General features: G+C 42.2%; 1 protein-coding gene across 1 annotated transcript in view; it reads right to left on the reverse strand.

Annotated features, from left to right (window-relative positions):
• The window catches only part of LOC111973799 (retinoic acid receptor RXR-alpha-B), a 35783-nt gene extending 16071 nt beyond the window's left edge, over positions 1-19712 (reverse strand). The window contains exons 1-3 of the mRNA XM_024001213.2: positions 19465-19712; positions 15757-15888; positions 4426-4664 (exon numbers count right to left, since the gene is read on the reverse strand). Coding sequence (XP_023856981.1) covers positions 4426-4664; positions 15757-15888; positions 19465-19492 — 399 coding nt within the window. The 5' untranslated portion in view covers positions 19493-19712. The remainder of the gene's footprint in view (positions 1-4425; positions 4665-15756; positions 15889-19464) is intronic.
• Between the last annotated feature and the right edge of the window lie 5775 nt (positions 19713-25487).

Genomic DNA, 25487 nt, shown 5'->3' on the forward strand with positions numbered 1-25487 from the left:
ATTGGAGGTGTTACCTGTGGATGTATTTCAGGTCTACCTTCAAACTCAGTGCCTCTTTGCTTTGACATCATGGAAAATCAAAGAAATCAGCCAAGACCTCAGAAAAAAATTGTTGACCTCCACAAGTCTGGTTCATCCTTGGGAGCAATTTCCACAAACGCATGCAGGTACCATGTTCATCTGTACAAACAAATAATATGCAAGCATAAACACCATGGGACCACACAGCCGTCATACCGCTCAAGAAGAAGATGCGTTCTGTCTCCTAGAGATGAACGTACTTTGGTGCGAAAAGTGCAAATCAATCCCAGAACTACAGCAAAGGACCTTGTGAAGATGCTGGAGGATACAGTACAAAAGTATCTATATCCACAGTAAAAGGAGTCTATATCGACATAACCTGAAAGCGCTCAGCAAAGAAGAAGCCACTGCTCCAAAACCGCCATAAAAAAGCCAGACTACAGTTTGCAACTGCACATGGGGACAAAGATCGTACTTTTTTGGAAAATGTCCTCTGGTCTGATGAAAACAAAAATAAAACTTTTTGGCCATAATGACCATTGTTATGTTTGGAGAAAAAGGGGATGCTTGCAAGCCGAAGAACACCATCCCAACCGTGAAGCACGGGGATGGCAGCATTATGTTGTGGGGGGCTTTGCTGCAGGAGGGACTGGTGCACTTCACAAAATAGATGGCATCATGAGGGAGAAAAATTATGTGGATATATTGTAGCAACATCTCAAGACATCAGTCAGGAAGTTAAAGCTTGTAGCAAATTGGTCTTCCAAATGGACAATGACCCAGCATACCCAAAGTATGGCAAAATGGCTCAAGGATAACAAAGTAAAGTAGGAGTGGCCACACAAAGCCCTGACCTCAATCCTGTAGAAAATGTGTGGGCAGAACTGAAAAAGTGTGGCGAGCAAGGAGGCCCACAACCTGACTCAGTACACCAGCTCTGTCAGGAGGAATGGGCCAAATTTTACCCAACTATTGTGAAGCTGTGGGAAGGCTACCCGAAACATTGACCCAAGTTAAACAATTAAAAGGCAATGCTACAAATACTAATTGAGGGATGTCAACTCTGACCCACTGGAAGTGTGATGAAATAAATAAAAGCCAAATAATCATTCTCTCTACTATTATCTGACATCACATATAAAAAAAGTGGTGTCCTAACTTATCTAGACAAGGAATTTTACCAGGATAAATGTCAGGAATTGGAAAACAAGTGTAAATGATTTGGCTAAGGGTAGTAAACTTCCGACTTAAACTGTATTCTTCAAATTAAAGCATTTATAATGATCAACCATTTTCCATCCTGCAATAGGAATAAGCAAATGCTTTGATTTCTGGTCAAACAAGATGGAAAAAGGGGTCTTAGAAAAGTAGAGGTATGGTTAGTTCAGTACACTAAGAGACTCGAGAAGCGAGATACTTCAGCAGCAGTACAGCGGAGGTAGGGTGAGATGTACAGTTCAGTAGAGTAGAGATGAGTACAGTAGTGTATAGTTTTGTAGACTAGATACAGTACAGTAGATTATAGCATAGCAGTACCACAATGGAGAGTTAGAGTACAATCAGGAGAGTAAAGCACGTGACTGGTAGAGTACAGTAGAGTACAGCACAGTAGAGGTTCAGTAGACTAGAGTTCAGTCCAGTACATACTGTAGAGTTGAGTGCAGGAATGGGACAGGTGATGTACAGTAGAGAAGACTAGAGTATTTTATTTTGTATTYAACCTTTTATTTACAGTACATTACAGTACAGTAAAGAAGACTAGAGTAAAGTACAGGAGAGTATAGTACAGTACTGTAGAGTAGAGTAGACTAGACTAAAGTGCAGTACTGTAGAGTAGAGTGCAGTACTGTAGAGTACARTACAGTAGAGTAGAGTAAAGCACAGTACAGTAGAGTACAGTGCAGTAGAGTATAGTAGAGTAAAGTAAGGTAAAGTACAGTAGACTAGAGTAGAGTAAAGTACAGTACTGTAGAGTACAGTAGAGGGGAGTAGAGTTGAGTAAAGTACAGTACCGTAGAGTACAGTAGAGTACAGTATAGTTGAGCAAAGTACAGTATAGTTGAGTAAAGTGCAGTACAGTAGATTAGAGAACAGTTCAGTACAGTAGAGTAGAGTAAAGTAGACCAGAGTACAGTACAGTGTAGTAGAGTACAGAACTGTAGAGTAGAGTACAGTACAGTACAGTACAGTTCAATACAGTAAAGTTTAGTTCAGTAGAGTAAAGTGCAGTACTGTAGAGTACAGTAGAGTAGACTAGAATTCAATAAAAAACTATTTTTTTTATGTTACCTTTATTTAACTAGGCAAGTCTGATTAAGAACAACATCTTATTTACAATGACGGCCTACCGGGGAACAGTGGGTTAACTGCCTTGTTCAGCGGCAGAASGACACATTTTACCTTGTCAACTCAGGGATTCAATCCAGCAACCTTTCGGTTAATGACCCAACGCTCTAACCACTAGGCTACCTGCCGCCCCACAAGATTAGAGTAGACTAGTGTTAAGTACAGTACAGTACAGTACAGTACAGTAGAGTTAAGTTAAATACAGTAGAGTAGAGTAGAGTTCAGTACTGTACAGTAGAGTAGAGTTCAATACAGTAAAGAACAGTACCGTACTTTAAAGTATAGTTAAGTACAGTACTGTACAGTACAGTAGAGTGTAGCTCAGTAGAGTTCAGTTAAATACAGTACAGTAGAGCAGAGTTCTGTAGAGTATAGTACAGTAGAGTATAGTACAGTAGAGTACAGTACAGTACATTAGAGTAGAGTAGACTAGAGGTAAGTACAGTACAGTAGAGTAGAATAGAGTTCAGTACATCACAGTAGAGTAGAGCAGACTAGAGTCCAGTACTTTACAGTAGAGTAGACTAGCGTTAAGTACAGTACAATACTGTAGAGTATTGTTCAGTAGAGTAGAGTTCAGTTAAATACAGTATAGCAGAGTTCAGTACAGTACAGTAGAGTACAGTACAGTAGAGTACAGTACAGTAGAGTACAGTACAGTACAGTAGAGTTCAGTACAGTACAGTAGAGTAGAGTTCAATACAGTAAAGAACAGTACTGTACTTTAAAGTAGAGTTCAGTACAGTACAGTAGACTAGAGTTAAGTACAGTACTGTACAGTACAGTAGAGTGTAGTTCAGTAGAGTACAGTAGAGTACAATATAATTGACTGTATTGTACTTTACTGTACTCTACTCTACTGTGCTGTACTGTGCTCTATGATGCTTTACTGTGATGTCCAAACCTGTGAAACATAGACATCTATGATTGGTACAGATTTTTTATATAATGGAGTTGATTGTGACAACCAACCCCACATTCCATGTGACAACCAACCCCTGAGACAACCAAACCTGGTCTCCCCTACCGTACATACAGTACATTACATATATTGTTCCCCATTCCGGCATGGTCAGAGTGATGTCATCCAACTTTGACCTTAGAAGTTTCTTTTAACAGTGACTGAGTTAGACCACGGTAGCATAACCCATATACAGCCTGCAAAACATAACCCAGGTCCTGGAGACCAAAATTACAATAATAACACAAGTAGACTATATAATTTGAGTATTAAAACATAACTTGCATCAGATTTAAGACTTAATTCAGAATTAAAGTTAAATGACAAACATTGKCATTTTCCATAACAACTGCAAGAAGAAGAGTCCTCTGTTTAAATAAGTATCATAAGAAATGTTTTACTATTGAAAAGCTTCCAGGCCTTTAATAAGTAACAAGCTGATGATAAACTTCCTATTTGCACAGGCAGAGAAGGCCATCAGAATAGTGTATTGTGCTAACAACCTAATGCTACTGTATGCACTAGCACAGTATAGCACAGAGCTCTGTGTTATGCAACAGTACATCAGCTTAAGTGGAAAAAGATATCTAAATGTAGCGCTCAGTTCTGTTCAACTATTCTTCAAAAGGAATAACTCRGGGTTTAGTTGATTACACAGATGAAAAATAGGAAATAACCGTCTAGAAACAAAAAGCCTTTTTATCCAGTTTGTCAAGGCCATTACTATATCATATTAATTTGCATACCACAAAACCTCTTGAGACCTTTTCAAATATAAAATGGGCAACCCTGGCATTTCTCAGTTTCACATAAAAGCACCCAGGCCTCAGCTTGTGGTTTGTGAAAAGGTTATCCTCACATTTGGCCGTCCTTTTACACAACGCACATGTTGCCATCCTGAATCCTTACAGACGAGCTTGTAAAGAGTTTCATTTGGCAACATTTGGTTTTACTGAATTTATAATGGAAACCTAGCAGGCCAGCCATACACCAAGTCAGCTCTTCTCAAGACCCCAACTAAGGAAGGAAAACCAAGTCCAAGGAGCAGGTGATTGAGTGTGGTGTCTGGGGGTTGTAGGTTGCGTCGGGGGCCTTACCTGCGGGCTGAAGCCCATGCTGGAGGAGGTAGAGTGGTGTCCCGCTGGACGGCTGCTGACAGAAAAGGGCAAAGCCAGGCTGGTGATGGGCGAGCTCAGCGTGCAGATGGGTGAGTGTGGAGGGCCTGAGGAGCTCACAGAGGACGGGATGAGCAGAGATGGGTGCAAGGGGTGAGCACCCATTCCCCTATGGGCGTGGTGTGAGCTGAGCGATGGTGAGGACAGCTGACCGGAGGGGTCTGTGAGAGAGAGGGAGGACAGGAACAACATTGATGTACACCTGATACACACATCTCCAACATATTTTCATCAGTGTCGCTAAATTCGAAGCAGCCCTCTTCGGGTGGACAAGCTGGTGAACCAACATTTAATGAATCATTATATTGTATAACAGACATGAATCCACTCACTTTATTTGATCCCATGAAAACACAGGGTTCAAATTGTTTCTGTATTTGAAATCTGGTCTGAAATGTATATTCAAAACCTTACATTGCTGATACGCAAGGGGGGAAATTAGCGTAAAGTGTGTCCTGAGCTGGTTGTGTTAAATCATTCTGAAGCCTTCTGTAGGATTTCCCTCCATATATCCAACAACAGAATAGGAGACTGCCCACTTCAACTAGCCTCCTGTACAGGATAGTATTACCTGCCACAGAAAGACTGAACTATGTGGAATGAGACACCTTCTGAGAAAAGTGGACAAGAGGACATGGACAGGGCTACACTTTCAACATTATATTATCTGTGTGGTGTAAAATGTTTGCAGTTTTTTTWATGATATCTGAGCGAGATTGACTAACAAAAATAATTTCCCCCCAAAACTGTTTTAATAATAATATKAATTGGTTTATTTTATTGTATTTATCCGAGAGCCTTCAAAAGGATATCTGAGTGATACTGACAAACAAAATCAATGGGGGGCCCCCTGCCAGTAATTCGACCATGATAACAAGGTAGATAGATACTGTAACTGGCTCTACTATCAGTGACTGACATAACAAGAGGAAAAACTGCTGATGCACAACCAAGTTTCGAAATTGCACCTTGTGGATTCTATTATTCCAACTCGGAACAGCAAGTTGAGACCACGACTGAGAACCCCCCCCCCCTCAATTTAAACAAATGTTTATTTTATTTTATTTATCCGAGGGCCTTCAAAAGAGGGTCATGGGCTGCCAGTTGCCCATCCCTGATGTTAAACATTCTTAAGCAGGATTTAGTGAAAGGCAAATCTATATGTGTGTGTAATCTTAAAACAATAAATTGACACATTTATTATACATACTCGCACTACGATGGAGTATCAATTTAGCCTGTAGTTAATAAAACTACCATTTGTACTGCAAAAACCAACCAGTCTAAACCTATTGAAATTCCAATCCATCAAATAGAAATGTCAACACCTCAATTCAAAGTTAATTTAATAGGCTTTGTTACATTTGTTAAATTCATGGCACAAATGCTATACACACCAACATAAAAAACATATGAGCTTTACAAAAACAATAAAACATGGGTAGACAAACAGCATAAATGTCATTTGTGTCAACATGAACTTTGGTCACAYAAATCACTGTGTTAAGAGAGTTTACAAGCTAGAGTGTCCCTGGTCCTTTTTAGTAAGACTGTGTAATGTAACTGAGAGTGTCCTTCTGTGAGAATTCTGTGGTTGGTTTGAGTTGTCCAGCTTGGCATGGTGCCCATGTGTGACAGACAGGTTTGGGCTGGGTTTCCCACCCTCACTACATTCCCCAGTTATTCAGTGTGGGAGATGTGGAAGCTGGAATTGTGAGACCCTGTGAATGCCTGGCAGTGCAGCAACTGGATCCTATTCTCCATCTCTGTATTCATTCCCCTATGGCACTGCCCTGGCTCTCTGCCAGCATCACAGCTGGCTTCAAATAGCATYGGTGTCCTTCTCAAATACTTCAACTGCGCTCAATTGCACTTGAGTGAATAAATTCAACCAATGGGAATGTCCCAGAAGTGCAAAGACTGCACATCTGGCACTTACAGGTAGGCTCAATCAAACACTCAACCAATTTGAAAAATAATAATACTATTTAAACTCAGGTCTGTCCAGCATAGGCCTGCAATCAGCACTACTCTATGTAGGCACAGGTAAAGAAAAATAAGCCATTACATACACCGGATAGGTGCAGTGAAATGTGTTGTTTTACAGRGTCAGCCATAGTAGTATGGCACCCCTGGAGAAATGATGGTTAAGTGCCTTGCTCAAGGGCACATCAAAAGATTTTTCACATTGGTTGTCTCGGATATTCGAAACAAACACCTTTTGGTTACTGGTCCAACGCTCTAACCACTAGGCTGCCAGGACATGCACACACAGGTAAACCTGGGTAGGCAAACAGAGAGTCAGGGTGGGAAGGCAATGGTGGCACCAACTGCAAGTGCAACCAAAACCTTCATAGAACTGCAACAGCTGTAACATATCTAATGACCCGTATTTGAGAGAAATTGCACTACAATACAGATTCAATGCTGTGACAGTCTAATACTACKTTCCTCTAACATTGATGTCATTAGAGATTCAGTATGATGTGGGCAGATGGATCCCATGGCAACTATGCATTCTGGATCACCAGTAAATATGATGTAGTCACTGAGTCCACAGATCTGACTTATTTCGTTATTTATGCCARGTCTTGTTATTTTAATGTTAACACTGTGTTGAGGAATTTATGACTTCATTTCAATGTGTATCCAGGACTTGGGGCTATGGGCTATTCTAGGAGGGATGATGGGATGGAGGGAAGGAAGGAGAGTGCTGTCTTCTTTGAGTAGTATAGTCTAGGCTGGGATTCAAACAAAACGTAATACGCTGACATCCCACTGGACTTGACTTTTAAAGTAGTGATGAGGGGAAAATCGATAAGGTTACATATTATTTTTGACGATATATCGTATCGTGTTGTTTTGACAATATCGCAATATTATTTGTGCGCTAGTTKGCTGTACCTGCACCAAAACTCCAGTATTTTTCCTTTATAGYTTGTTCTCCATCTTCTTTTTAAATAGGGAGACAATTTGTTTTCAGCACTTTGATTTCCATTTTGTTTTTTGAATGGCTTCCCTCTGCAGCAGACATATGGTGAGAAATATGTTTGGAACATCTAAACGCAATACATATAGAATTGTGAGAATCGCAATAGATATCGTATCGGTACCTAAGTACTGTGATAATATCGTATTGTGAGGTCCCTAGCAATTCCCAGCCCTATTTTAAAGGTGATTTCCCTGACGTGTGTGTTCAATAAGAAAATGCCTAAAGAAAGGATTCCATCCTCTCTCTCTCAGTGTACRGCATCTGAACATCTATCTCACGTGATGTCAAGAACATTTTAGTATTTTATTAGGATCCCCAGTASCTGTTGCTGAAGCAGCACAAAMATATTAAAATCCACACTATGAGGTCGAAAGAACATTCTGAAATGGTGAAAATTATCATAATGCTATTTTTGTGTAAGAGCTGTTGGTATAAAAAATGCCTGGAATTTCAGCCTGTTTAGGTGGGATGGACATGTTGGCCCACATCATGCCATCACAATGTGATCTGATTATATTAGACCAATGACTGTTCGTCTGGGTAAGGGGTGGGCCCTCCTATCAACCAATCAGGGCTGTGTATGTAAATATCTTCAAATTTGTTTCCTAATGACCACATGATAAGACTGGTCATTTAAAAGGCCAAAGGAGGCTCAGGGAAATAAATAGTTATTTTCATGAAACAAATACATACAAACACACACAGTGATTTATTACAATCACAAAGACTGCACGGGGGCTTTAATGATATGTTCCTAAAAAAACATTAATGGACCCAAAAGGAGTTGAATAAATGGACATGGCAGAAATGTGTTTATCCAAAATGTGTTTATCCAGAAATGTGGATAAACAAACTATTTCTTTGAATAATGTACTAAAAGGGAGAGATGGCAGCCAGTGAATGGTTTCGGAAAGAGATATCATTTCAGTGGAGAGATTGAGCTTAACTGTGACATGATTCGTCCCTAATGACTCCTGGGACTGAAAATAGGGAGGGACTACATGAACTTGTCCAATATGTTGCAAAACAGTAAAAAAATAAAGATGTCTGATAGAGGTCAGATAGAGGTCTGATAGAGGTCTGATAGAGGTCTGATAAAGACCTGGGATAGATACAGTAGAGGCATCTCTCCAACAATACTCTGCTGTAAGCAGCACAGACAGACACTACTACATGAAACCTGACCCCCTGACATCACCATAGCAGTCTAAAGAGGGACATTGTACTGTAATTGTTATTGTACCCACATAATCCAATAGAACATCTATTGTTATATGCCGCTTATACCACATACACTTGCCTCAGTGTTTCCCCTTGGAAACATTAGTGTGGGGGTGGGGGGTGGCAATGCTGCAGTTGTAGAGGCCCTCTTGGCCGCAGAGACAAAATGCTTCTGTTTTAAAGCAAATTTCCTGCAATTGTACACTTTTTGCCATGGGGCTGATAGAAAATGTGCAGTTTTAAACACATTTTACCATGGCTTATGCAGTGTTCTTATGCTATCTGAGTGACTCAAACATTATAACAAAATCAATGGGGGCCCAATGCCATGCAAATGTTTGAATTTTAGATTCTCCCTGACTGTCTAGTTGTTATTTTGGGGATTGTTAGATCTCAAAGATTCTCTTATTTAAAAATATATAGGTCCACTATCTTTTCTACATACTGTATATCTGCATTTAGTCTTTTAAGTTTACACTGAAAACTATTTACCATCCCAAAAATGATATATAAACAAATAATAATAATGATGATTATTATTTATGTAACTTTTTKCAGTGGCGACCACGATTTAGCATTGGCGGTGAGCCTCTGCTAAATGCATATAGGGGAAACACTGTCTCACAAAATCACTTGTCTCCCTCTCCTGTAAAGATGTGTTTCTCTAAGAAGGCATGTAGAAAGCTATCCCYGCGCTGCCAGTCTGCTTTCACTATAGCCCAGGCAGCAGCAGTCATCATCAGGAAAACATAAGCCCAGTGCTGGGAAGAAACCCTCTTCCATTGGCTTCCTCTCCCATCCAATCATACAGTGCATTCGGAAAGTATTCAGACACCTTCACTTTTTCCAAATGTTGTTACATTACAGCCTTATTCTAAAATGTATTAAATCGTTTTTTGCCTCATCAATCTACACACAATACCTCATAATGAAGAAGCAAAAATATTTTTTCCCGAAATGTTTTGCAAATGTATAAAAAAAAGAAGTATTCAGACACTTCACTCAGGACTTTGTTGAAGCACTTTTGGCAGCGATTACAACCTTCAGTTTTCTTGGGTATGATGCTACAAGCTTGGCACACCTGTATTTGGGGAGTTTCTCCAATTTTTCTCTGCAGGTCCTCTCAAACTCTGTCAGATTGGATGGGAGTGTTGCTGCACAGCTATTTTCAGGTCTCTCCAGAGATGTTCGAATAGGTTCAAGTCTGAGCTCTGGCTGGGCCACTCAAGGACATTTAGAGACTTTYCCTGAAGCCACTCCTGCATTGTCTAGGCTGTGTGGTTAAGGTCGTTGTCCTGTTGGAAKATKAACCTTCGCCCCAGTYTGAGGTCCTGAGCGCTCTGGAACAGATTTTCATCAAGGATCTCTCTGTAATTTGCTCCGTTCATCTTTCCCTCAATCCTGACTAGTCTCCCAGTCCCTGTCGCTGAAAAACATCCCCACAGTATGATTCTGACACCACCATGCTTCACCATAGGGATGGTGCCAGGTTTCCTCCAGACGTGGCGCTTAGCATTCAGGCCAAAKAGTTCAATCTTGGTTTCCTCAAACCAGAGAATCTTGTTTCTCATGGTCTGRGAGTCCTTTAGGTGACTTTTGGCAAACTCCAAGCGGGCGKKCATGTGCCTTATACTGAGGAGTRGCTTCCTTATGGCCACTCTACCATAAAGGCATGATTGGTGGAGTGCTGCAGAGATGGTTGACTTTCCAGAAGGTTCTCCCATTTCCCCAGAGGAACTCTGGACCTCTGTCAGAGTGACCATCGGGTTATTGGTCACCTCCCCCGATTGCTCAGTTTGGCAGTGAGGTCAGCTATAGGAAGAGTCTTGATGGTTCCAAACTTCTTCCATTTAAGAATGATGGAGGCCACTGTGTTCTTGGGGACCTTCAATGCCAGACATTTTTTGGTACCATTCCCCAGATCTTTGCTTCGACACAATCCTATCTCGGAGCTCTACTGACAATTTTTTCAACCTCATAGCTTGGTTTTTGCTCTGACATGCTCTGTCAATTTCAAACAACCTGTTTTTGTTTTGTCATGATAGGGTATTATGTGTAGATTGATGGGGAAAATTGTTTATTTAATCAATTTTAGAATAAGGCTCTAATGTAACAAAATGTGGAAAAAGTCAAGGCGTCTGAATACTCCGAATGCACTGTAGGTCAGTCCTGATATTCCACAGGATAATCTCTTCCATTCGCCCATTCTGCTTTACCCAGTACTGAAACATTGCATTAAACCTTCTGGTTTGTGCAGACCTTTCTCATGTGTAGTTTTTATACATGTGCATGTAATGTAGTCTCTGTTTAGGCTTTGTTTGGTTTCAGGAGACAAAAGTACTTCCAAGTTTGGATTGCTGCACTATTCTCAGTCTTCGGAGACAGAATCCTCTCCAGGCTATGTGTGAGACATGTCAACCCACCACATCAAGTCTTCGGAGACAGAATCCTCTCCAGCCCTATGTGTGAGACATGTCAACCCACCACATCAAGTCTTCGGAGACAGAATCCTCTCCAGGCTGTTGTGAGACATGTCAACCCACCACATCAAGTCTTCGGAGACAGAATCCTCTCCAGGCTATGTGTGAGACATGTCAACCCACCACATCAAGTCTTCGGAGACAGAATCCTCTCCAGGCTGTGTGTGAGACATGTCAACCCACCACATCAAGTCTTCGGAGACAGAATCCTCTCCAGGCTGTGTGTGAGACATGTCAACCCACCACATCAAGTCTTCGGAGACAGAATCCTCTCCAGGCTATGTGTGAGACATGTCAACCCACCACATCAAGTCTTCGGAGACAGAATCCTCTCCAGGCTGTGTGTGGACATGTCAACCCACCACATCAAGTCTTCGAGACAGAATCCTCTCCAGGCTGTGTGTGAGACATTGTCAACCCACCACATCAAGTCTTCGGAGACAGAATCCTCTCCAGGCTTTGTGTGAGACATGTCAACCCACCACATCAAGTCTTCGGAGACAGAATCCTCTCCAGGCTTGTGTGAGACATGTCAACCCACCACATCAAGTCTTCGGAGACAGAATCCTCTCCAGGCTATGTGTGAGACATGGTCAACCCACCACATCAAGTCTTCGGAGACAGAACCTCTCCAGGCTTGTGTGAGACATGTCAACCACCACATCAAGTCTTCGGAGACAGAATCCTCTCCAGGCTGTGAGACATGTCAACCCACCACATCAAGTCTTCGGAGACAGAATCCTCTCCAGGCTATGTGTGAGACATGTCAACCCACCACATCAAGTCTTCGGAGACAGAATCCTTCCAGGCTATGTGTGAGACATGTCAACCACCACATAGTCTTCGAGACACCTCCACTTTGAGCTCACCCACCACATCAAGTCTCGGAGACAGAACTCTCCAGGCTATGTGTGAGACATGTCAACCCACCACATCAAGTCTTCGGAGACAGAATCCTCTCCAGGCTATGTGTGGAACATGTCAACCCACCACATCAAGTCTTCGGAGACAGAATCCTCTCCAGGCTGTTGTGAGACATGTCAACCCACCACATCAAGTCTTCGGAGACAGAATCCTCTCCAGGCTATGTGTGAGACATGTCAACCCACCACATCAAGTCTTCGAGAGCAGAATCCTCTCCAGGCTGTGTGTGAACGACTGTCAACCCACCACATCAAGTCTTCGGAGACAGAATCCTCTCCAGGCTGTGTGTAGACATGTCAACCCACCACATCAAGTCTTCGGAGACAAATCCTCTCCAGGCTGTGTGTGAGACATGTCAACCCACCACATCAAAGTCTTCGGAGACAAAATCCTCTCCAGGCTGTGTGTGAGACATGTCAACCCACCACATCAAGTCTTCGGAGACAGAATCCTCTCCAGGCTTGTGTGAGACATGTCAACCCACCACATCAAGTCTTCGGAGACAGGATCCTCTCCAGGCTGTGTGTGAGACATGTCAACCCACCACATCAAGTCTTCGGAGACAGAATCCTCTCCAGGCTGTGTGAGACATGTCAACCCACCACATCAAGTCTTCGGAGACAGAATCCTCTCCAGGCTATGTGTGAGACATGTCAACCCACCACATCAAGTCTTCGGAGACAGAATCCTCTCCAGGCTATTGTGTGAGACATGTCAACCCACCACATCAAGTCTTCGGAGACAGAATCCTCTCCAGGCTATGTTTGAGACATGTCAACCCACCACATCAAGTCTTCGGAGACAGAATCCTCTCCAGGCTATGTGTGAGACATGTCAACCCACCACATCAAGTCTTCGGAGACAGAATCCTCTCCAGGCTATGTGTGAGACATGTCAACCCACCCCATCAAGTCTTCGAGACAGAATCCTCTCCAGGCTATGTGTGAGACATGTCAACCCACCACATCAAGTCTTCGGAGACAGAATCCTCTCCAGGCTAGTGTGAGACATGTCAACCCACCACATCAATCTTCGGAGACAGAATCCTCTCCAGCTATGTGTTGAGACATGTCAACCCACCACATCAAGTCTTCGGAGACAGAATCTCTCCAGGCTATGTGTGAGACATGTCAACCCACCACACATCAAGTCTTCGGAGACAGAATCCTCTCCAGCTATGTGTGGACATGTCAACCCACCACATCAAGTCTTCGGAGACAGAATCCTCTCCCACTATGTGTTAGACATGTCAACCCACCACATCAATCTTCGAGACAGAATCCTCCCAGGCTATTGTGAGACATGTCAACCCACCACATCAAGTCTTCGGCGACAGAATCCTCTCCAGCGCTATGTGTGAGACATGTCAACCCACCACATCAAGTCTTCGGAGACAGAATCCTCTCCAGGCTATGTGTGAGACATGTCAACCCACCACATCACAGAGAAGTGTTAAAGTCATCTGCATGCCCTCTGGAGGTTCCCATCATCCTCTTGTCTATTCTGAACCGCAGATAGCATGTTATCATTGGGACTTTCCATAGCAAATGAACACCTCAGGAACTTTAACAAGGCAATAGAAGCGATTCAGTTCTGTACAACCCGTTTAAACGCAGTTCAACAAACCAATGATTAGATTAAACTCTAATCAAGGCTCATGACTAGTTTTATCTGTTATTTAGATGTCAGATAAGTGTTTATGTTGATGAATATGTTTTACTGAATCAACATTCTACCAGTTGCATATGATAGGTAGTCACTGKATTTTTTCACACACCAGATGGGAACTGTGAGGGCTGTGGAAGAGAACTCAGCTCAGGCTGTATTGTAACATCCCACTGGGAACAGATGTCAATTCAACATCTATTCCACGTTGGTTCAACATAATTTCATATCAATTGTGTGGAAAAACGTTGATTCAACTAGTGTGTGCCCTTTGGGATGTCGACATAGGAAAATATTATTTGCAGTTGACACAGTTTTCAGGCAAAGACAAAAGAAAATGTCCACCAAGAGGTTGAATATTAAAAATCAAGTGTCCTAAAAATATAAGGTAGTTGATACCACCACGCTTCACTAGAATACCCTGCCAGTCATGTTTTTTTTCTGGAAAATTGTATTGATTTTGTTTTAACAGTGACTCAATTGTCAGTTCCATGTAAAGTAATTGAATGATTACGTTTCCAATCATGTKTWCATTGTCACGCCCTGACCATAGTAAGCTGACCATAGTAAGCTCTCTGTGTTGGTTGGGGCGTGATAGTGACTAGGGTGGGTCATCTAGGTGTTTGTATGTTTATGTTGGCCTGATATGGTTCCCAATCAGAACAGCGTTTATTGTTGACTCTGATTGGGATCATATTTAGGTAAGCATTTTCCCCATTGTTAGTTGTGGGATCTGTTCTACAGTAAGTTGCCTTTGTGCACTCCAGTAGCTTCACGTTTAGTTTGTGCTTTTGTTGTTTTGTTTAGTGAGTTTCTCTTTATTAAAATGATGTGGACTCTATGCACGCGCGCCTTGGTCTCATCATTACAACGATCGTGAATACATACTGTTGTCATTATTAACCATGTACAATAAGAACCAAAAACGCCCAATGCAGACACTATTTTACATTATATCACATACATGTATATAAAACAGTAACTGGTTGAAACAGATGAGACAAACAGAATTGTATAGGTGATGCACAGGTGTGTTCCTGCTCGGGGGTTTTTCACAGGTGTGTTCCTGCTAGGGGGTTTATCACAGGTGTTCCTGCTCGGGGGTTTATCACAGGTGGTTCCTGCAGGTTTATCACAGGGGTTCCTGTTTCCTGCTAGCGGGTTTATCACATGTGATCGCCTGCTCGGGGTTTATCACAGTGTTTCCTGCTAGGGGGTTTATCACAGGTGTGTTTCCTGCTAGGGATTATCACAGGTGTATGTTCTCTAAGGGTTTTCACAGTGGTGTTCCTGCTAGGGGTTTATCACATGTGTGTTCCTGCTAGGGGATTGTCACAGGTGTGTTCCTCGCTAGGGTGTTATCACAGGGTGTTCCTGCTAGGGGTGTTATCACTAGGTAGGTGTCCTCTAGGATATACACAGGTGTGTTCCTGCTAGGGGCATTATCACAGGTGTGTTCCTGCTAGGGGACTTATCACAGGTGTGTTCCTGCTAAGGGGTTTTATCACAGGTGGTTCCTGCTAGGGGGTTTATCACAGGTGTGTTCCTGCTAGGGCGTATCACAGGTGTGTTCCTGCTAGGGGATTATCACAGGTGTGTTCTGCTAGGGGGTTTATCACAGGTGTGTTCCTGCTCAGGGGTTTATCACAGGTGTGTTCCTGCTAGGGGTTATCACAGGGTGTTCCTGCAGGGGGTTTATCACAGGTGGTTTCCTGCTAGGGGATTGATGCACAGGTGTGTGTCCTGCTAGGGTATCACAGGTGTGTTCCTGCTAGGGGTTTATCACAGGTGATCCTGCTCGGTTTATCACAGGTGTGTTCCTGCTAGGGGGTTTATCACAGGTGTGTTCCTGCTAGGGGGATTATCACAGGTGTTTTCCTGCTAGGGGGATTATCACAGGTGTGTTCCTGCTAGGGGGATTATCACAGGTGTGTTCCTGCTAGGGGGTTTATCACAGGTGTGTTCCTTTACCTGTGGGTCTCCTGTGCTGGTGAAGTGGGCAAATGCCTGTGAAGCACAAGCATGCTGTGGGCGAGCCGCCCGTCTCCCCCGGACACCATCGCTGAGGAGGTGGGGCTATCGAGCACTGGCTCTTGAGGAAGCCTGTACGGGCATATCACATGGGAAAGGACTATTAAACCCACTGGATGAGGAATTCTCTTTAGAACACAGCAGAGCTCACATGCACAATGAAAACAGAAATCTCACAACAGCTGAAGAGTCCTTGGATATATACCTTTATCAAGTGGAAGGTAGTTCAATCATGCATAAGCCAATTATATTTACATACATTGTACATACATTTCAAGTAACATACTTTAGTCCATACATTGAGAATAAAACAAGAACAAAGACCAGTGGGTGTAGTAAAACAAAACAAATAGATGAAAAGGGTAACCTTTTTTTATAGGGATCTAGGGATTGGAAGCACTTCAAAGACGTTCTTGTCAGTGATAGGTGTGCTACTGAAATGGCCTCTAGACACAAGGAAAACACTCAGTGGTGTAAAGTACTGTAAAGTACATATTCTGGTCTGAGGCCTAATTAGAAAGATGCAACAATGAGCATACCCATAAAACATCTTTAAACAATTATCTTTAAAAAAATAAAAAAGTATCTTTGGCACAGTAAAGACGGAGTGCATACTGGTGATGCTTACAATGCAGCTCTTTGAATGTAATAGGTCATTCACCAGCTTTAAACCTCATGCTATACTATCTACACTTTTAGGGAAAAGGGTTCCCAAACGGTTCTTCGGCTGTCTCCATAGGATAACCCTTTTTGGTTCCAGGTTAAACCCTTTTTGGTTCCAGGTAGAACTATTTTGGGTTCCATGTAGAACCCTCTGGGGAAACGGTTTTACATGGAATCCAATAAAGTTCTTCCTGGAACCAAACGTGCTCTACTTGGAACCAAAAGGTGTTCTTCAAAGGGTTATTCTATGGGGACAGCCAACCATTTCAGTTCTAGATAGCACCTTTTTTTCTAAGAGTGTACTGCCAAATTCTCTTGAATGACATTGGAGGCACTATGTCCAAGCTGTGAAATCTGAGCTGATGCAGCATGAGAGAGAGTGGAAAAAATGGTGTGTGCGCACGTGCCTATACCCCATAGCATGTGATCCAGGCAGGGGAAGTTTTGACCCCAGGTTCAACTTCATGGTCAGGGTTTATTCCTCAACTCATTCTTCGAGTCAGCTCTGCTCTGAATAGCCCCGCCCTCTCTGCCTTTCTCAGGGCCCGACCCGTATACACAAGGCATCTCAGGGAAGGAGTGTTGATCTAGGATCAGGTTCCACCCTGTACATACTGTATAATCTTATTCATTATGATATAAAAAGCAAAACAGATCCTAGGTTTCGGCCATGCCTCACGTAACACACAAGTCTCTGAGACAATGTTCTCTCTAAAAAAAATGTTTTTTGCCAAACAATGTAATCAAATGAGTGAGATTTCATTTTTTTAAAGACACAAAGTTCCTTTGACATAGACTGAGACAAGGAATCATTTAATACACAGTGTCCAGACTTCCCTCTCTCCTGATCCTCTCATTAATGAATTTCATGGCCAAAACAATTCCCCTTCTACTGCCTTCTAGTACAATATTAGGGAGAAGCTGTTAGGTCATTTACAGTAATACAGCTCATTTACAGTTAATACATACTGTAGCAAAGCAGCTTATACCATTGGATAACAAATATGCCTCATGAGAGTATATCAATTTGACTCTCTTTGGTAAATACGGAACAATAACAATAATTCTAAAACAGGAACACAAGCAATTGCACACACACACACACACACACGCGCAGACACACAGTTGATTGTTGTACAGTGCGTATTCCCTGAGCCAGATTCCATCACAGGTTGAACCTCAGGTGCACCAGAAGAAATATTGAGCTCTGAGTTCATGATCGAATATCTTGACAAGGGATCTCAGAGCATACCCAATCACCACAGTAGTGCTTTCATCCTGAGGCCATTACAGAAGAACAGCCAGGTTAATATCTGTCGGCTGAGCCTGGCTGGTCCTCACTCACTTTTACCAGAGATGGAGAAAACCATCTAGTCTGTGCAGTCAGACACTGACAGAGGAATGCTCACTGCACTGATGTCAAACACACATCACCTCAACTAGCTGTTCAACTGGCTCTTGTTTATAGGTTGACAATAAACGAGCAAAATGCAGTGAGCAATGAGCAAAATAATCAGAAAATTGCAATTAATATTCAGGAAGGTGAGTTCCAATGTGAGTCCCCAATACTGCCACCTGCAATCCACTTGCAATATCATGTTCATCACATATATTGTGCAGTTTACCGGTAAACTTCATGACAAAATACACCCATAATAAAACAGAACTCAGATATCTTATTCAAGCTCTTATTTTGAAATTACCAGCAAACCATCCATCGTCTGTAGTTTGCCTCTGAGTATACTGTAGGCTACAGTGCAATGAGGAGCATGCTGCTGGTGCTGGCATTGTTTTTGTAGACGGACTGGCCTGGGACTTGGGGTTGTCTGTGAAACATTGACCTAAAGCAATTAAGTTCCCCTTTAAACCTCAACAAAATAAAAGGGACAGCTGCAGACCTTCACAATGGACCAAACTTCACCTTAGACACAGACCTGCCATGCTGTAAAACATAATTGTTCTCTTTAAATGGTGGGGTCTTGACTGACTAAATACGCCCTTCAACCTGGAAGGGCGTATTTAGCAACAACCATGGACTTGGGAGGATATGGACTAGGTGTGTGGCTTCCTTGTGGAAATCTAGCTAGGGCTCTCGCAGCCTGTAAAAATGAAATAGCTATAACATGGAGTCCACCTAGGAATGGTCTTCCATGTAGGCAACACTCTGAAAGATAAGCTCTGTCCAGTCAACTGGGAAGAGGGTTCAAGAAAAACATCTGACACACACAAACAGCTGAATTAATAGACATAAAAGAGAATAGTGGTAATGAAACAATATTGTACTTGTAGAATAAGTTCTTATTTCTAGGGAAATAGTATAGCCTAGTGTATACTGTTTCTAAAATGATAGCAGAGGAGTGAACAACTCTCAACAGCAGCAACAACAACTTCTCACCAGAGCGTTCTGTCAAAAAGAAGTATCAGAATGCCAGTTAATAACCTTCCTAAATATTCTGAAATAAAAACAAGATATATATGTATATATCAAGCTAGAGATGTTTTTATTTTGTATTGTTGAGAATACATTATAACAGGGTACGTTTTTCTGAACGGATTATCTAAATAAAGTTAGCCTGAAAAAACGAAATGCTGAATGATCATTGTTGGCTTAAGCAATAATCAGTTTGCCAAATCTTCATATTCACACTCATATTCACGCGTTATTATTGCACGTCCTGGATTTAAATGTCTTCCTGCCGAGCATGTATTACTTAAACGTTTCAATGGGTCCTCTATGTTGTAATCATCATCAGCTGTTCATACCATAATGTATTACAAATTGGTTACAAAGTATCTCGCGTAAAAGTTTATCCTTGAACGATAATCGACTCGCCTATTAGGCTACTTTCTCTATGTCATGATGATGTCATGATGACTGATGTTTTCAAACATGCCACAACAACAGTGTTCGAGAAGTCTTTGCGATGGAAGGACCAGTGGCAATTACAAATTGTAATGTCACATTTTATATCGGATGAAACTTACCAAAAGAAAGGAATGGTTTGGTTTCCATGTTCTCATACCAGCGGATCTTCCCAACAGCAATACCGGCCTATCACAGATCAAGAAGCCAAACGTATGCTCTAGTGAAAGTGACAGTTCTAGCCTTGGTCGAAATCCAGCGATGTCACCGCCGACTTCGTGAAATCCGGACGTGAATTCAGATTCACAATACCTTCCGTTTACTGTGTTTTGTCCCACAACCATTGCTCGTGTGCTTACCACAACCTATGATGGGGACCCTCCAAGGGGGATTCCCAGTATGGCTTATTAAAGAATCAGCGACAGCCTATTGTGTAGACCTATTATTATGCCCCCATCCTTGAGCCCTAAATGCTGATTGGCAGAAAGCTGTTGTATATAAGACATTGTACCACTGGTATGACCAAAGGTTTATTTTTACTGCTGTAATTAGGCTGGTAACCAGTTTATAATAGCAATAAGGCACCTCKGGGGTTTGTGGTATATTGCCAATATACCACGGTAAAGGGCTATGTCCAGGTACTCTGCGTTGCGTGGTGCATAAGAACACCCATTAGCGGTGGTATATTGGCCATATACCACAACCCCTCTGCCTTATTGCTTAATCATAGTACAATAACTTTATTTTCCTCTACACACAATATTGAGTCGGCTATTACATTCACATAGACCTAGTATATATAACACATTTTACAATGATATTGAACTTTGAAAAAGGAAACAATTTTGCATTGTTGGTTTATATACCGTTGGCTAGTATATTATTTTAGAGATTATATGTTTTAAAAATGCTCAATGTTCAACAAACTTGGAGACAGCGTATACTTTCTTGGTGAAGKGTTTCCAGCGAATAGGAACGAGGAAAAGCATTTGGTAAAATAACAGGCTGAGGGCTGAGATAGTGAGATCTGAGCTTGACTGTTCAGACACCCTCCTCTCAGGGAAAAATGCCCCAGCAGAATGATGACTTGTCCTGTTGTGTTTAACTCTCTCCACAGAGACACCTAGCCAGCCAATCCATCAGCTGTTGGAGTCCGTGTTGAGTGGAGTGTGTTTTCGCAAAAAACAGATCAACTCCCTAACACCTACTCTGTGTCCAAAATGGCACCCTATTCCCCATATAGTGTGCTACTTTTAACCAGAGCCCTGGCAAAAAAAGACCAAATAAGTGTGCAATGCATTTCCTGTCACACATATCGGTATGTTCCAGATTAATATAATTACATTCATTATCTGATATGTTTGATCTCGTCTTAATGAATAGACCAAGAAATGTCATCCTGTTCCTTCTCACATTCTTAATATATACAAATACTACACATGTTGTACAAAAAGACTGCCATAAATCTCCACACTTCCTTCCCCTGTCTCCCACTTCAAGGAAAACCCTCCCAGTGCACACACATCATTAAATTATCTTTCCCCCCAGACCTGCACCTCTCCCTCCCTCCCTAGACCTACTCCCCTCCCACCCTAGACCTACTCCCCTCCCACCCTCGACCCTAGACCTGCTCCCTTCCCTCCCTCGATCCAAGATTCTGCTCCACTCCCTCCCTTGCTCCTTCAGCCCTAGACCTGCTCCACTCCCTCCATCCATCACCCATAGACCTGCTCCACTCCCTCCCTCCCTCACTCACTTTCTAGACCTGCTCCACTCCCTCCCTCACCTCCTAGAAACGCTCCCCCCCCTCCCTCCCTCAACCCTAGACCTGCTCCACTGTCATATTGGATCGCTTGGAGAAGGAACAAGTCATAATTGTTCATTGCTGTCATAGTAGACAGCTTGGAGAAGGAACAAGTCATAATTGTCCACTGCTGTCATAGTAGACAGCTTGGAGAAGGAACAAGTCATAATTGTCCACTGCTGTCATAGTAGACAGCTTGGAGAAGGAACAAGTCATAATTGTCCACTGCTGTCATAGTAGACAGCTTGGAGAAGGAACAAGTCATAATTGTCCACTGCTGTCATAGTAGACAGCTTGAGAAGGAACAAGTCATAATTGTCCACTGCTGTCATAGTAGACAGCTTGGAGAAGGAACAAGTCATAATTGTCCACTGCTGTCATAGTAGACAGCTTGGAGAAGGAACAAGTCATAATTGTTCCTTGCTTGATGCAACAATGTTACACCTGGCATACCTTTCTTTGTACTGATACTTATTGTTCCTCCAGAAGACGTCTAGAGGGGCCATCCTTCCAGCTGTCGTCTCGAGGATAATCCAGACGGTACACCCAGCATGAACTCCCAGGGAAGGCTGTAACTGGGGACATTGTATTGTTTACTTACAGATGTAGTAGCCTGAGAGACAACAAACACCCAGCGGTTATGCAGTAACATGAGCAATGGCTGATACATCCCAAAAACTACATCTGCTCGTTAATGCTTAGGGACATACACACACACACGCGTGCACACACACAAATAGCCTACGCACACACACACACACACACATACACACATACACAGACATGTTTTTGTTATGTGTCAGGACTTATTGGGTAGTAACAATGTATTCCCATTCAAAATCCTATTTTCCCAAACCCCTAACCCTAACCTTTACCCTAACCCTAACCCCAAACACTAAATCTATCCCATAATTAAACCTAAAATAGCATTTTTAAATGTCGTGACTTTTTAAATACTTTTTCTTGTTTCATATCTTGTCAGGACATTTTTGTCGACAAGACAGGAAAACAAGTCCAGACACACATACACACACAATAACTATAGCCATCAGATAGTCGTCATCTGACTCAAATAGAGTTGTTCAAGCCAAGACATTCTCAAGATGTCAAACGTCAAGGTTAACAGAAGGACACCATAATGAACTCTGATCTGTTTCGCGTGTCTTTGTGATTGTCTCCACCCCCCTCCATGTGTCGCCCATCTTCCCCATTATCCCCTGTGTACTTATACCTGTGTTCTCTGTTAGTCTGTTGCCAGTTCGTCTTGTTTGTCAAGCTGAACCAGCGTTTGTCCTTTCAGCTCCTGTTTTTTCCCAGCTTCTCTTTTTCTCGCACTCCTGGTTTTGACCCTCGCCTGTCCCGTCTCTGTACCCACCTGCCTGACCACTCTGCCTGCCCCTGACCCTGAGCCTGCCCGCCGACCGGTACCCTTGCCCCTTCTCTGGATTATTGACCCCTGCCTGCCTTGACCTGTCTCTTGCCTGCCCCTTGGACTATTAAACCATTGTTTATTCAACATGTCTGCATCTGTGTCTTACCTTGATTCCTGATAGTACTTAGCAAACTCACAAATATGTCACACTCTATACAAGACTATGTAGATATACAAATATACTACAAATACAGTACACCAGCAAACCATTCACAAGGAAAACACTAGCACAACAGTCTAAACTGAATGAAATGATTACTGATTTCCATATTTCCAAGTCATACTACTCACCCCTTAGAGCTCAGAACACCTGCTGTATTGCCTCTACCACAAAGTGAATAGGGAGACACCAGAAGTAAGGATTGGTAACATCTTGAGCTTACTTTGTTATGGTCTCATCGCACATCTCCCTGCTGTCATGACTGTGTGTGTCCATCTCAGGCTACAGCGAGGCACCTCCGGAACATCACTGGCAGGCTAACTCCACGGTGTTTTTTTGTTGTTGGGTCACAGTCAAGTCAACTCTAAAGCAGGCACCCCACTGACATGAGGCCTGGAGTTGGCCTTTAGTGACCTGGCAGGGTGCTGTAAGCTCACCAGTGATGGAGACACAGAGCTAAAAGGGAAAGGCCATGAGTAGTACTGTTCTGTTGTAGATGGCACTGTGAGACATTAGGAATTCAGGCATAATGGGTATCATTCTCCATAAAAATGAAGTAACTCTGCAAAATGTCTCGCTGCATCCAGGGTGTTCTAAGAGAAAAATAACATACAGTTCCTTCGGAAAGTACTCAGACCCCTTGATTTTGTTACATTACAGCCTTATTTAAAAATGTATTAAATATATTTTTTTTATCAGCAATCTACACACAATACCCCATAATGACTAAGTGAAAAAAGGGTTTTAGAATATTTGTATTAAAAATTAAAAACAAACTTATTTACAGAAGTATTCAGAACCTTTGCTTTGAGACTTTGCTTTGAGAAATTGAGCTCAGGTGCATCCTGTTTCCATTGATCATCCTTGAGGTGTTTCTACAAATTAGAGTCAACCTGTAGTAAATTCAATTGATTGGACATGATTTGGAAAGGCACACACCTGTCTATATAAGGTCCCACAGTTGACAGTGCATGTCAAAGCCCTGTAGAGCCCTGAGTCAGGATTGTGTCAAGGCACAGATCTGGGGAAGGGTACCAAAACAATTCTGCAGCATTGGGGCCAACACAGTGGCCTCCATCATTCATAAACTGAAGAAGTTTGGAACCACCAAGACTCTTCCTAGAGCTGGCCGCCCGGCCAAACTGAGCAATCAGGGGAGAAAGGCTTTGGTCATGGAGGTGACGAAGAACCCGATAGCTCCAGAGTTCCTCTGTGGCGATGGGAGAACCTTTCAGAAGGACAACCATCTATGCAGAACTCCACCAATTAGGCCTTTATGGTAGCTTGGCCAGATGGAAGCCACTCCTCAGTAAAATACACATGACMACCCACTTGGAGTTTGCCAAAAGGCCCCTAAAGGATCTCAGACCATGATAAACAAGATTCTCTGGCCTGATGAAACCAAGATTGAACTCTTTGGATGTTTTTCAGCAGCAGGGACTGGGAGACTAGTCAGGCTTGAGGGAAAGATGAACGGAGCAAAGTACAAAGAGAKCCTTGATGGAAACCTGSTCCAGAGCTCTCAGACTGGGGCCAAGGTTCACCTTCCAACAGGATAATGACCCTGAGCACAYAGCCAAGACAACACAGCAGTGGCTTCRGGACAAGTCTCTGAATGTCTGGCCCAGCCAGAGCACAGACTTGAACCCGATCGAACATCTCTGGAGAGACCTGAAAATAGCTGTGCAGTGACGCTCCCCATCCAACCTGACAGAGTTTGAGAGGATCTGCAGAGAAGAACTCAGGTGTACAGGTATGCCAAGCTTGTAGCATCATACCCAAGAAGACTTGAGGCTGTAAACGCTGACAAAGATACTTAAACAAAGTACAAAGTATGTAAACGTGATATTTCAGTTGTTTTTAAAAAATAAATTAGCAAAAAGTTCTAAACCTGTGCTTGCTTTGTCATTATGGGGTATTGTTTGTAAATTGATCAGGGTAAAAATCGATTTAATCCATTTTAGAATAAGGCTGTAATGTAACAAAATGTGGAAAAAGTCAAGGGGTCTGAATAATTTCCGAAAGCACTGGAGATAACAAGGTCTTGGCCAGGTCACTGTCTGACCTAACTTAGACCTTCTGGTCCAAAACATTTGGTTTGTGATTTTAGGTTGAACTTGGGTTTTCGTTTTTGGTTAAGACATTAGTTATGTCCAGCAGGATTTTAGAAACAAGATTAATCTAATTTTCTACAGTGGGATGTAAAGTAGAGAAGAAACATTTTAAACAGCTTCCCCTCACTGTGTTAATGAAATACACATACACTACTGTTATTTGGACAGTGAAGCTAAAACTTTTAATTTGGCTCGATACTCCAGCAATTTGGATTTGAGATCAAATATTTTATGAGGTGASAGAACAGAATTYCACCTTTTATTTGAGGGTATTTTCATGCAAATCAGTTTTACCATTTAGAAATGAATGCATTTCATGTATCTAGTTCCCCTGTTTGAAGGTATCATAAGTATTTGGACGAATTCATTTAACTTTTAGTTTAGTATTTGMACCCATATTCGTTGCACCGAATGACTACATCAAGCTTGTGACTCTACACACTTGTTGGATGCATTTGCAATTTGATTGTGTTTCAGATTATAATGTGCCCAATAGAARTKAATGCTAAATAATGTATCTTTGGAGTCACTTTTATTGTAAATGGGGAATATAATGTTTCTGTACACTTCTACATTAATGTGGATGCTACTATGATTACGKATAATCATGAATGAATTGTAAATAATGATAAGGG

The sequence above is a fragment of the Salvelinus sp. IW2-2015 genome, linkage group LG15 (genome assembly GCF_002910315.2).
Source record: "Salvelinus sp. IW2-2015 linkage group LG15, ASM291031v2, whole genome shotgun sequence".
Classification (NCBI taxonomy): domain Eukaryota; kingdom Metazoa; phylum Chordata; class Actinopteri; order Salmoniformes; family Salmonidae; genus Salvelinus; species Salvelinus sp. IW2-2015.